General features: G+C 43.1%; 1 protein-coding gene across 1 annotated transcript in view; it reads left to right on the plus strand.

The window, feature by feature from the left end:
• The first annotated feature begins 599 nt into the window (after positions 1-599).
• The window catches only part of usp40 (ubiquitin specific peptidase 40), a 33,437-nt gene continuing 20,060 nt past the window's right edge, over positions 600-13,976 (plus strand). Inside the window, exons 1-12 of the mRNA XM_088931099.1 lie at positions 600-1,694; positions 2,247-2,314; positions 3,346-3,459; positions 5,331-5,495; positions 5,769-5,915; positions 6,998-7,141; positions 8,669-8,797; positions 10,742-10,852; positions 12,058-12,165; positions 12,330-12,612; positions 12,745-12,826; positions 13,371-13,542. Coding sequence (XP_088787225.1) covers positions 1,493-1,694; positions 2,247-2,314; positions 3,346-3,459; positions 5,331-5,495; positions 5,769-5,915; positions 6,998-7,141; positions 8,669-8,797; positions 10,742-10,852; positions 12,058-12,165; positions 12,330-12,612; positions 12,745-12,826; positions 13,371-13,542 — 1,725 coding nt within the window. The 5' untranslated portion in view covers positions 600-1,492. The remainder of the gene's footprint in view (positions 1,695-2,246; positions 2,315-3,345; positions 3,460-5,330; positions 5,496-5,768; positions 5,916-6,997; positions 7,142-8,668; positions 8,798-10,741; positions 10,853-12,057; positions 12,166-12,329; positions 12,613-12,744; positions 12,827-13,370; positions 13,543-13,976) is intronic.

Genomic DNA, 13,976 nt, shown 5'->3' on the forward strand with positions numbered 1-13,976 from the left:
CAAGCACTCGTGTGCTGTACTTATTTTGTGATTGAAAATGACCATTTGAACCTGCGGCATTTTGAATTCGCTCGTGTCAGACTTTAACCAGTCCTTCTGTGTGCTTCTTTTTCTTTGTATGTATACAGTACCTACAGGGAGTTCACGAAGGCGTTTTGCTAGATCAGTTTATTTGAAAAAAAAACTGCACTATGGAACAATTACAATTGGAATTTGTTACACGTAAAAATGAGACCATGGACAATGAATTCTCACGGACACAGTACATATTTGATGTCACTATGGCCAGCGGTATCAACATTTTTGTTTCCGTTTCAGTTGACAGCTTGTATGAATGGTTATTTAAATTAACAGTGTAAACATGACTTTAAGAAAACGGCACTCAGTCTTCATTAAGTTGAAAGAGAACACTACACACACCGACACGCATGGCACACATGGTCGGTTTTAAGAGAGACAGCTGGGATTTGTAGTTGCTTGAACAAAGCGCTTCAGATTGATTTGGTGGTTCAGATAGCCCCCCCCCAGACTACAAGTACCAGAGGGCATCATGATGCCGTCCGCTTCTGCCTAAAAAACATGGCCGCACACACGATGGGTGTCTTTATTTACGTTCTGTGCTTCGTTTCAGTGGAAATGAAAGTAGTTGAGATTTGTTTGGTCTAGGAACCGACAGCTGTGAGAGTGAGCTGAACGCTGTTGAAATCCACTGCTGTTTTTTTACCTCCTCGATTTTCAATCCGCATTTTAAAAACTAACTATCGTGCAAAGCAGCTGTTGAAAGGTAAACGTGCAACTTGGAAAGATTTAAATGAAGCAAATTCGAAGGTTTTTTCAAACCCCGGAGAATTGCTCACCAGCACGATTGAACTGTAGTCAACTAGGCACTGTTGGAAGCACTACTAGGAAGCATTGCAAATCATTTTTGAATTATGCTTTTTATTTTAATAATTTGTAAAGAGATGGACGTGATTTATTAAATATTGCCTCAAAATACTGTAAATAAAATACTTAACATATTTTTAGATTAGAAGTTGCGTATGATTTTAGTTAGGAATAAAGTGTGTGTTTATGTTATGTTTGATTCTTTTTCGTAATTTTCATCAAAATTCTTGACCGTTTAAAAAACCGACATGCTAAATATGAGGTTATAGACAAAAAAGGGGCGTTTGAGCATCGCACGTGGAATAAAATTATGCGTGACAATAAAATTATTAATGTCTTTTGGTGAAATATGGCATTTTTGCACCAAAACCTTTTATTTTGACTTCACAGCAGTCGGCTTTTCTTTGTATAAAAATTAACTCGGCGGTTTCAATGTTAAGTTTTATGAGCCCTACTTCAGTGCAAACCGTTGTCACTGAATCTTCAGAGCAGTGTGCACAAACAAGTATAAGATAAGGTATTTGCGGAAGAAACTTGATTTGTTTTAAATTGAATATCAGATTATTATTTTTTTTGGCGTGGGGCGTTGAGTTTCGCACTGCCGGGCATGTTCGGGAACCTGTTCGAAGAAGACGACGTAGCATTTGTGCCCCAAAGCACTAGTTCCGATGGCACGAAATGTCAGGGGAAAAACAGTGAGCCCCCACCGCCGAGGGGAATGGTCAATCTGTCTGGAATCAGGAATCAAGGCGGAACCTGCTACCTCAATTCCCTGCTACAGACGCTGCTCTTCACACCCGAGTTCAGAGGTGAGCTATGACACTTCTGTTTTGTGGTGGGTAAAAATGTAGTGACTGACTTGACACGCCTTCCTGAGTTTTTCATTTCACGCCCGGCTGTCATTCGACACCCGATTCCCTTAACTGATAACGGCGGATCTTTCAGAGAGCAGATGGTCAATCAGTAGTCTTCATTTCAAGTTACTGACTCGTCTGATTTTCTCAGGTTGGTTCTGCTTTTAGTTGGCGTGTCCTAATATTTCTGCTTTGTTCTGCTTTTGAGTTCTTGATTTTTTTCAGAATGTCAGTGTTCAGGAGTATTGAGGCACCACTGCACTGAATCTCTTCTCTGTGGTCAATAATACAAAACTAGCAATGTAAAATTATGATGTGATATTTAAAATATAATATTAAATATCATATCACACACCAAATATAAACATATGTTGATACATCAAACATATGAAAAGAGAAAGGGGTCCTACCTGTTTTTTTCACCAGTCATAGTACACCATGTCTTGTTTGAATTCACTTTGGTTTTTGTCATGTTTCGTTCTCAGTTTTTTTTTGTACTTCTTACAGAGGTGCTGTTCAGTCTGGGACCAGAAGAGCTGGGTTATCTGTCAGACAAGGACAAGCCTGAGGCCAAGGTAGTAGGAGAAGCAGTAATAATAATACACTTATTAATACACTCTTCTCAGCCCCCACTTGGATGATGTGATGGCAGCCATAGTGCGCCAGTACACTCACCACACACTAGCTATCACCAGTGGGGAGGAGAGCAGAGTAATGAAGCCAGTTCATAGATGGGGGGGGTTATTAGGAGGCCATGATTGGTAAGGGCCAGGGGGAAATTTGGCTAGTGTACCGGGGTAACACCCCTACTCTTTTCGAGAAATGTCCTGGGATTTTTAGTGACCGTGGTGAGTCAGGATCTTGGTTTTATGTCCATAGACTGTAAAGGGTAAAGAGCTTCTTAGTCTAGTCAGGGTTGCCTTTTGTCTCTCTATTTTCTAACTGCTTCATCCAGTTGAGCATTGTGGAAGTGCCAGAGCCTATCCTGGCCAGCAGCGGACGCAAGGCAGGATACGCTCTGGATGGGACACCAGTCCATCGCAGGGCAAACACAGACACACACTCACAACAGGGCCAGTTTTCCCAGAAACCAGTTCACCTGGCAGCATGACTTTGGACTGTGGGAGGACACCAGAGTATGTGGCGAAAAACCCCACACAAAAACGGGGAGAGCCTACAAACTCCACGCAGACAACACCCCAGTTTTTTAAATTAAACCCTGGACGCCAGCGCCGTGAGGCAGCAATGCTAACCACTGAACCACTATGCTGCTCAGGTTGCCTTAATGTCACCCTATCATTTTCTACACTACAAAATGAAGTTTAAACCATTACACCCCCTGCATTGCGAAGCTCAGACTTGTTGACTCCAGGAGTGCTTGTTCAGGCACGTTTGGCGGACTTCTGTCTTCTGGAGTTAAGAAAGGGGAACTGCAATGGAACGAGTCGGTTAATTCCATGCTTAAAAGGGTTTTCTGACGCACTCAAAGAAAACTTTGCGGCCAAAACATCAGTTTTGTTCTATCAGCGTGGAATTAACTTTTCCTTCCTTATACGTTTTGCATCTGTTCCCATACAGCTCTCATGCTCTTGGTTCTTGTCTCCAGGTGAGAGTGATCCCCTTGGAGCTGCAGCGGCTGTTTGCTTACCTCTTGTTGGTGGATCAGCAGGCTGCCTCTACAGCAGACCTCACTGATAGCTTTGGATGGACCAGTAATGAGGTACAGTAAAGCACTGCAGGAAGCCCTATTCCTCTACTCTTACCGTTGGCTGTTAATAATAATAATAATAATAATAATTGCTTACACTTCTATAGCGCTTTTCTGGACACTCCACTCAAAGAGCTTTACAGGTAATGGGGACTCCCCTCCACCACCACCAATGTGCAGCATCCACCTGGATGATGCGACGGCAGCCATAGTGCGCCAGAACGCTCACCACACATCAGCTATCAGTGAGGAGGAGAGCAGAGTAATGAAGCCAATTCAGAAACGGAGATTATTAGGAGGCCATGATTGGTAAGGGCCAATGGAAAATTTGGCCAGGACGCTGGGGTTACACCCCTAGTCTTTTCGAGAAACACCCTGGGAATTTTAATGACCACAGAGAGTCAGGACCTCATTCGAAGGATGACACCTTTATAAAGTATAGTATCCCCATCACTATACTGGGGTATTAGGTCCCACTAACACCTCTTCCAGCAGCAACCTTAGTTTTTCCCAGGAGTCTCCCATCCAGGTACTGACCAGGCTCACACCTGCTGAGCTTCAGTGGGTTGCCAGCTGTGAGTTGCAGGGTGATATGGCTGCTGGCTGCTGTTATGAATGTTCCAATGGAATCCTTGCACATTGCTATATAAACCCTTCCTGTAGAGTGGAGTTGCCTAGTTTTCCTTCAGCATTTCACATCCATGTATGCATTAGGAGCAAGTGAAAGTTTATTCCGCGCTGAAAGGAGAAGAAAAGAAACACAATGTTTCGGCTGTAGAGCCTTCTTCAGCTCCTGAAGGTCTTCACACCTGAAGAAGACTCCACAGCTGAAGCGTTGTGCTTCTTTTTTTCTCCTTTCTGCATGGAATGAACCTTTACTTGTTCCTTTGCAGCCTACACATGCTGACACAGTGACACAGCTACCTACTTGAATGGCCAGCAGCCATATCACTCTGCAACTCACAGCTGGCAACCCACTGAAGCTCAGCAGGTGTGAGCCTGGTCAGTACCTGGATGGTAGACCTCCTGGTAAAAACTAAGGTTGCTGCTGGAAGAGGTGTTAGTGGGGCCAGCAGGGGGCGCTCACCATGTTGTCCATGTGGGTCCTAATGCCCCAGTATGGTGACGGGGACACTATACTGTAAACAGGTGCCGTCCTTCGGATGAGACGTAAAACCGAGGTCCTGACTCTCTGTGGTCATTAAAAATCCCAGGGCGTTTCTTGAAAAGAAATCATCTTTAATCATCTTAAATGGGAATTCTCTCTCCTTGTCCACAATATTTCAGCATGTACGGAACCTCCTTTTGGACCGACCCATTTCAGTCAGTAATTGATTTAATTAAGCCACTGAGAGCTTGGGACGCATGCAAAACAGAATTAAATTTGACTTTCTATGACCAGGAATAAAGATTAAATCTTTGTTTGTTACTATCTTATAATTACAGGAAAAAAATTAAAATAATTGTGACATGATTAGGTTGTAAGGAAAGGATGTCCTTTGCCCATCTGACATGCTTAACAGAGATTGCATTTTTGAACTGCATGAAACTTTAATTAAATTGAGCATAATGAGAACATTTTAAAGAGAATATTTTTTTGGAAAAGGCTTATGAGAGATTGTTTCCCCCTCTGGCTGGTTCAAGTCTTTAACAAAACTAGGTGTATAGTAGAGGGAAAATTTCTGGTTTCTATGGTGTTCAAAGTTGAAAATTGTTAGATAAATTGTAAGCAGCCTTAAATACAGTAAATGGTTCTATACAGGTTGTGTAGTCGGATCGAATGAAGCATGAAGTGCCTTGTTTAAAACTCCTGCTCGTCTCTTTCCAATCCACTGCTCTGTCCTGTTTTTTTTTTTCCTGAATCCGTGGAATTTCTCTCACAGGAGACAAGCCAGCAGGATGTGCAGGAGCTGAACCGGATCCTGTTCAGTGCCCTGGAAAGCTCTCTGGTCGGCACGTCAGGGAGTGATATCATAAGCCGTCTCTACCACGGCACAGTCGTCAATCAGATTGTCTGCAAGGAGTGTGGCAATGTCAGCGAGCGACAGGTCTGTCCAGCACACATTCAAGGGCTGTCACGAACAATGATGCCTCTGGCCTTTTAAGAGAAGTGTTGTTGACCTTGGCCAACCTTCCACGTGTCTGTAGATCTTTTTCTTCAGGCATGTGTTGGAACGCTGTAAGCCTCTCTTCTAAAACGCTGTATCTGCTGGTATTACACCTTTTCCTTCCTGCATGGTTTTTCAGAAATGTGTGAACGGAGAGGTGAGTGGATCAAGACATTCAGCTCGTGTCCTCATGTAACTTTTGGGGTGTTACAGGAGGACATTCTGGACCTGACGGTGTCGGTGAAAGGCTTGAGTGGCCTGTTGGAGGCGCTGTGGAGCATGTTTGTGGAGGAGGAGTTCTTTGAGGGCAATAACCTGTATCGCTGTAGCTGCTGTGGCAACTTGGTCACGGCGGCCAAGGTAAGAGGGGCCAGAGCTTGTATTAGATTGACTTTAGTTGACCGTATCCCACCAACGGGGGCATGAGCTGCTGAGATTTAGAGGAAATGCTAGTTAGAATCAATACTCATCTGATTTTACTCTTTTCATTTATAAATACCCGTGATCAATTAAGACTAGTTCAACTCATGCCTGGTTGATGGAGATCTAAAACGGTAAATTGTATCCGTTGGTCATGTGTGCACTTTATAAAGTTGGAGTTGGAGCGCCCCAGTCCCCTTAGTCTATAGAGAGACAATAAGATCACTTTATTGGCCATATACAATTTCTTGCATTAGGAATTTGTCTTTTCGAATACCCCAGCTTGCTCTCCATGAGTCACACAGACAGGGAGAGAAGCCTGGGGTCAGAGCGCAGGGTCAGCCATTTATATGACGGCCCTGGAGCAGTTGGGGTTAAGGGCCTCGCTCAGGGGCCCAACAGAGTAGGATTCCTCTGCCGTTCGCTGGATTTGAACCGGCAACCGGTGCAGATCCTTAGCCACGGAGCCACTGCACCGCCCCAGGTATCCAGGTAGTGCAGGTGTGCAGGTAGTTCACTCACATATTGTTCAGATGAAGGGTCTGGTATTTTGATTTTTGTTCCGAATGGTCTCTAATAAATTTCACACATCTTTGGTTTAATTGATATCAGTTAAAGTGTCCGAGATCTTTAGAAATTGGTGGTTTAGTGGCCACATACTAAGCTTGCTGTGTACTGGGACTCACTAGGAGTAGGGTTAGATTCACCCACTATAGAGAATAAGGGTGATTGCAGAGTGGAGCAGAATGCCACTTTAATTACGTTTTGCCTTTTCCCATTAAATGTTTGTTTCCAAAAGTCCCCTGCTAACCAAAGTTGAGGCTGAAAACAATTCCACGGGAGGAATTAGCTTGCCAGGATAGGCTCCGACTTCCCTCGAGACTTTGTACCGGATAAAGCACTTTGGGTTTTGAAAATAGGTGGATGGAGATTGTTGGAATGTTGCGTTCAACCAGCTGCTGAGTTTTTAGTTTTTCTTCCCTCCCCATTTCCTGTCACTTCCTTTGTGCCTGTTCTTGCAGTCGGCCAAACTGAGGAAGCTGCCTCCCTTTCTAACTATCTCCCTGCTGAGGTTCAGCTTTGACTTTACCAAATGTGAGCGGTACAAGGAAACAGGCCGATACACGTTCCCCGTCAGAATGAACCTCCGGCCTTTCTGTGAGCAGGTAGGAGACCGCAGACTGCCTGGAACGTTGTCGAAAAACATGGATACCAATGAAGCACGAAACAGGAGTAAAATGGCTGAATGGAATGAGTCTAGTGTAAATAGAAACAATCTGCCATTTTCCCAGTTTCAGTCATTTCAGAATCAGCCCGGTTTTCTCAGTGGTTGTTCTGGAACACATTTATGAATTTTGCAGTAATGCATCTGGGTTTCGTTCCGTGCTCACCTAGCAAAACAGAGACACAAAAGATACGTCACACTAATGACTTGAATACACATTGACTCTCCCTTCACTTTACCTGTGTAACAGGTTTGGTGAGCAGGCCAAAGCAGACCGGAGGGTTATGTGTGCATAAAATGTATTAATCAAAAATATAATGTTAGAGTTATAGAATATTAGGTCTGTATAATACAGATAGATATAGAATATTATATTTATAAAGCTTTATTAATATGTTAATATAGAGTAATAGGTCAGTAAAAGGCTGTAATACTTTAAACTGAGATGAGTCTTCCAGTAATGTCCAGGTTTTGAATTACTTGTCAATGTGTTTTGCGATAGACTTCATATTCTGGGATCTCCTTTGATTCCTTTAGTATGCTGTGGGGTAAAAGTACTGTATCATAACCCACATTGTTCAGCCCTCCATCAGGTGGATCTGTTTGAGTATGTTTAGAACTTTGAAACACTGAGGCGTTGTCAAGCAGAATGCATCATTTTGAAGTTGGGTTTTAAATATTTTTTTCCCCCAACCCTCTCCAAACGTCAGTGGCACATCGTCGCTGCTTCTGCACGTGAACTCATCAGTGTTCAGCACACATCACCAGCCACAACCTAGATTAAACTTGCACACTGGTCAGTCTCTGAAAAACCTCATGGTCAACACTAGGAGTCAAGAACTGTGTGGACTTCAGCCTCTGTTGTGAATAGATCTTGACTCCCCTTGGGTTTAAATGACATTTCTCATTATTTTATTGTGTTTTTTTTATTGACCGCCCTTTATTCAAAACAGCATATCAAAACTGCGGTTGAATTTTTGTTTGTCATTTGATGTCTAATGTCATTAATGCCCCTTCATTTTCTGATGTCTTTTTATCATTATAGTTTATATCATTATAGAGCTTATTTATATTAATTTGAATTTAATTAGAACTGTATAGTCATGTCCTAAAAAAGTGAATCAGAAAAATATTGAGTAAGAATCCCATGAAACTAAAATTGAGACATTTAAGCTGTGATCAGCCCATTCTTCCACCGGGTGGTGACATTAAACAGTTCTAGATAATTGTGAAATCATTTTGAAAGTGCAAACAATGTAGTAAGAAATATTTTTGTGCCTTTCCCGTGAAAATTCAAAATAGGAAGATCTGAAGTAGTGTTTTTCCGTCTTCTCGGTTGAGGTGGCTGATGTTCGTGGCACAAATTCGGTAGCTCAAGTTCATGTTTCTCTGCAGCCAGACTGTGTGGTTGTTATTCTCCTGTTTACCAGCTGGCATGCCTGTAACCCATTCTGTTTCTTCTGTACAGGCAGAGCGGGCAGACTCAGAGTATGAATATGAACTCTTTTCTGTTATTATACACAAAGGTGGCTGTTATGGGGGACACTACCACGTGTATATCAAAGATCTCGACCAACTGGGCAACTGGGAGTCTCCCGTAAGTATGACAAGGGGTCCGGCATTGAACACGATGGTGTTACCTTTTTTTCCCCATCACTCATGCGTTTGTTTTGTTTAAAAGGACGATGTGCTTGCTGTTCTGTCCTTTGCAGTAGCTTTACATTGCATGATCAAAAAGAGCTGAGAAGGCATTATTACTAGTTGTTCATTCCAGTCACTTTCCCACTTGAAGTTTATTCGTAAAATATTATGAAAGAGACTTGTCATAGCATGGGGGAGTGTTTACTGTCAAAGGGAACATATTGCCCAATTCCTACCCACCATCCTTGGGGCAAAATTGTCTCGGTTCCCCAAGTTTTCCTTTCTTTACAGACACCTCGGTGAGTTTAGAAATCATTTCCATGACGGGGATAACTGTCCGGCACAACAGCTTTGTTTTAAGATGGTTTTCTTCATTATTGTGAAAGGGCCATCCTGTTGAGGTGCAGTTCGTTTTGTTCATGCTTTGCTCTGCTCTAATTCTTTCAGGCATGTTACATCAGATTTCAGTTGTCCATCAAAGCTACTGTTGACTCTGTGTTTTTGCACAGATACATTGGAACAGGTGTCCCCAGCTCAGGTTATGAGGGATCATTAGTTTTTGTTCCACCTGGGTTAACTGTTCACTAATGATTTCCAGTACCTTCATTTGCTTGCTTGTTTAGATGTCTAATTTCCTCATTTCAAAAATGCCCTCAAACATCAGCTTACAGACTTTTAATTAGTCTCTCTTCCACTTAATCTTATTTCTGACTAAACAGTCATTTATAAGTGATCAATGTCTGACAGGCACAGGAGGGAGTGACAGTGTATCGATAAGTAAACGAAAATCACTTAATCTGTGATTGAGATCGCAGCTGGAGCAAAACGCAGAAGAGGCAGCAGTTCAACAGGACCCGGGTTTGGATCACCCTACTGGTTCTGTAGTTTGGAGTACTTGTGCAATGAAGTTACTGTATTGAAAATGGTCAAAACGGGAAGAATTCATGACCGATTTTCAAGATGATCGTATTGTTACTCAAGCAGATGATATTAATCGTACGGGGACGTGTACATAATTCAGTATGCTAAAATGTTTGGAACTTGTTCGATTTTTGTTATAGCTACACAAAATAAAATCATTGATTAAACATAAACTTTGCATTGCCCTCTATAATCACCCCTTCAGAGTTTTAACAAATACAGTATATATTATCTGCTAGGTTATAATGTCAAAAAGCAGGAAAACGGCTGTCTAGAGAACGTTTTTTGGACTTTGTATTTCGTAGAGTTTTCATATTTATTCAAAATCAAAAGTTTTTTTGCTGTAGGCTCTACGCAGATTACGTTCAGATAGATATGGGAAGTTTGAAAAATTGAACGCAAACTTATAAAAATAACGGCAATAATGACATCATGATTATTTGGGTAATGAGGAATAAAAGAAACTTGCTAGCAAAGGGTTTAGCCGTTACAGCTTGCAGACCTGGAGGTGAGAATATTCCTCATCTTGAGCTAAAACTAGTTTTGTTTAATACGTCATTTTAAGCTTTGTAATGTAATCTTTGCACATCGGCAAGAATCACGTTGCGTTTGGTTGGTTTTACAGTCAGGAGTATTGACTCGTGCCTGGCCCTGTGGCTGTACAAAACAGACAGTTTAACTCAGAAATGACAAGAACCCACACCCTTGCTCATGAAGAAACTTTATTATTCCTCCCCTGTTGACAGCTTGACAAGAGCAGTGAGAATATCCTACGGTTACCATTTTCAAAGAATCGCCTGCAGTTTTAAAAAAAAATCCCACCCTTTATTTTTTGCTGGGAAAATATGCTGCCACTGTGAAAACTGTAATTTGACTAAGCCCGCCTAATCATTTCAAGCGCAAGATGGCTTCAGTTTTAAAAAGCAAGCTCATTGTCGGCCCATCGTCTTTTTTTTCTTGTTGTTGCCGCTGGTGGCAGGTTCAGGAAGAAGAAGCCAAGCCGAAATTGCCAAAAAAAGACGTGAAAGCTCCTGATTCTGAGCTGGAAGTAGAGGACCCGCTGGCAGTGCTGAAAGCCATATTGTCTCAGGTCAGTACTGCTTTGCACTGTCTCACTGACTGTACAGTACAGCTCAGCTCCTTAGACCTCCACAGAGCAGTCTGTGTTCCTGTTTGTGCTTGAGGAAAAGGGGCCTGTTCTGCTCTGTCCTTTTTAGCCTCTCTCGAGTATAAGTTAACTGATGGGATATTTTAAAGTTATTTTTCTCTTCTTTATTTTTATACATCTTTTCTGTGGTGCACTCACTGTTGTGTCATTTTAAACCATGGCACTATAGCTGCTGCTTTGAGCCCCATGCTAGTCTCATTGCCTCGCTTTGAATTAGCCGTGCCTAAAATACACGAGCTCATCCCGTGCTCCACTCTGCAGTCCCCTTTGCAGAAACGTTTTCCAACAGGGCTCACTGCGTGGCTCATGTCTGCTGGCTAAAATGCACCAAAGCAAAGAAAACCAGCTCATTTTCAGACTTTAGCATTTCTGAAACTTTGTATGTTAGGATCTGATGGGTGCATTTTCTACTTTTTGTGGTCGAGAACGCTGCTTGGTAGTGTGATTTCATCATTGTCCCATGTAAGAGATTCAGAGGCTGAGGCTAGGTGTTTCCTGACCCTGACATTGATGAAAATACCCACTGGGGTCTGAGTGGATAAGCCTAGGAAGATAACTAGGCACTGCTGTGTTATGGAACAAGTAATAGGTCTATTTTATGCTGAAAAAAGAAGAAAGAAAACAACGTTAGCCGTGGAACCAAAACATACCTGAGCACACACCTGACACCCTCACACCACATCTGTCCACATCTGAGGTGTGAGGGCACACACCCTCACACCTGAAGAAGGCTCCACGGCCGAAACTTGTTTTCTTTCGTCTTTTTTTCAGCATGGAATAAACCTATTGCTTGTTCCTTTGCAGCCTACGCATGCTGACACAGCTACCCACCTGAACTACTGCTGTGTTATGCTATCACTAGGCCTAATGAACCTCTATGACCACCTTTCCTGAATTCTCATTATGGCTAAACTGAATGTATCCCTGTGTGGGAAAGGAATCCATCAGTTGCTTGCCTGGTAGTCTTCCCCTCTGCAGGAAATCAACCCAGTAGCACCTGTTTCACTTGTTTCCATTTTTTTCGTGCTGCATCAAGATGCCAGAATAAATTTTGTTTTCTTCTTCCTCTATTTCCGATGTACTCTCACGGTCGCTGCGTTCTTGAAGATTTTTGTTATTCTCTGCAGGAAGAATCAAAGAGCATCCTTGTCGACCAGTTGGGCCAAAAGCTACTAGATAAAATTGGGGTGTCCTGGAACAAAAAATTTCGCAAACAGCACGGACCAATCGGAAAGGTGAGCCTTTGTTTTCAAACTTGGGTTATGAAACCAGAGTTCTGAGACTTAGAGGAAGGCTCCAAACTCCAAACCCGGATCTCTGTTGGTAGAAATGTTTTATGAATACAGCCTCTGGTGTTACAAATGCCCATCTCTTACTGTGCCTCCCATTTCTATTCCAGTTTCTCCAGAGCCATGCGGATGTATTTTTGTTGGTTTCAAATGGCACCCGAGTTCACCTCAAGCCCAGTGGACTGGAGGCTGTAGAACCGAGCCAGAAGGCCGACCCGGTCACACCAGAAAGGACAGAGGTGCCAGTACCGGGTGATGAGCACCACTGGTTCGACCTGAACGACACCTCTGTGCAGCCCATCAGAGAGCAGGACATTGAAAAGCAGTTTCAGGGCAAGGAGAGTGCCTACATGCTGTTCTACAGGAAAGCCGAGCTCCAGAGGCCTGCGGAAGGTATGGCCTGACATTGTACACCTGTGCTAAATTTGTTCCAGCAGTAGAGGTAGAAAACCCGTTTTTGTGTCCGTGGGGGCTCTACAGATTTTGTAACTGATCAATTTACGCTGGGGTTTGTATTTTCCACAGCCAGAAAGAACCCAAGATACAAAGTTCCTGTCCATTTGCTTCAGGAAACTGAGGAAGAAAACAAGAAACTGCAGCGGATGAGGTAGCAGCTGTTGCCATGAAAACGTGACTAAAAGGGCTTTTATGAACCTCCTCTGTATCGCTCCCTGCTCCTGGTCTGGTGTGTGGAGAGCTGTTGAGGAAAACAATGAGTTCCATTTCAAAGTATACTAGATTCCCTTATAACTGTGTGTTGTATAATGCAATTTTACCTCGTTTCCATCCATACATTCCATAACTGCTTCATCCACCCTATCCCGGCAAGCAACGGGTGCAAGGCAGGATACTCCCTGGATGGAACGCCAGTCCATCGCAGGGCACACACTGACACAAACACACACACGCGCTCAAACCAGGGCATTAAAATGTGTTTAAATATTATAGCCTGACAGTGACAGTGCTGTAACCTGCAAGGCTTCAGAACCTCTTTGCACAAAATATCATTTGTCAAATTGTTTGATGTTTATGCGTTTAATATGTTCAGTGCAATCATATTTAAAAGAATGGCTGCAAGAGGTGTTGAGACGTAGACCGTCATTACTGTGCGGTGAAGAGTGTGATATGAACTTGCATAGTTCTCTCTATAGGTCAGAGTTTGAAGAGTCCAGCAACACCATTGAGGTGCGTCTGCATCTGGCCCCACATTACAAGGTGGAAAACGGGGCTTTGCACCCGAGTTCGTCACCTCAGGACAGCGTGCTGCCGTTGGCTTTCGACCGGCGCAAGACTGTGGGGGACCTTCGACAGGCCATCTACCAGGTAACATTCATTCATCCACCCGATTCCTAACCACTTCATCCAATTCAGGGTTGTGGGGGTGCTGTAAACTCTTCCGGCAAGAGCGAGCGTAAGGCAGGGTACACCCAGGACAGGACGTCAGTCTGTCTCACGGCACAGACAGACACAAACAGACACTCACACCAGGACCAATTTCACCAGAAGACAACTAACCTACCAGTATGTCTTAGGACTGTGGGAGGAAACCTGAGCACCCAGAGAAAGCCCCCACAAACCCAGGGAGAACATGCAAACTCCACACAGATAGAACCCCATAATAAACTAATAATGTGTTTTAAATAACTTATAGAATGCAATTCCTTGAACTCATTGCATATTGCAGTCTTATTTTTTGTCCAAGTCATTCAAGAGAATCTGTGTGAGCCTTATACAGTAAGTTTAATGAGAAGGTGTAT

The sequence above is a fragment of the Atractosteus spatula genome, chromosome 13 (assembly GCF_055471065.1).
Source record: "Atractosteus spatula isolate fAtrSpa1 chromosome 13, fAtrSpa1.hap1, whole genome shotgun sequence".
Lineage (NCBI taxonomy): Eukaryota > Metazoa > Chordata > Actinopteri > Semionotiformes > Lepisosteidae > Atractosteus > Atractosteus spatula.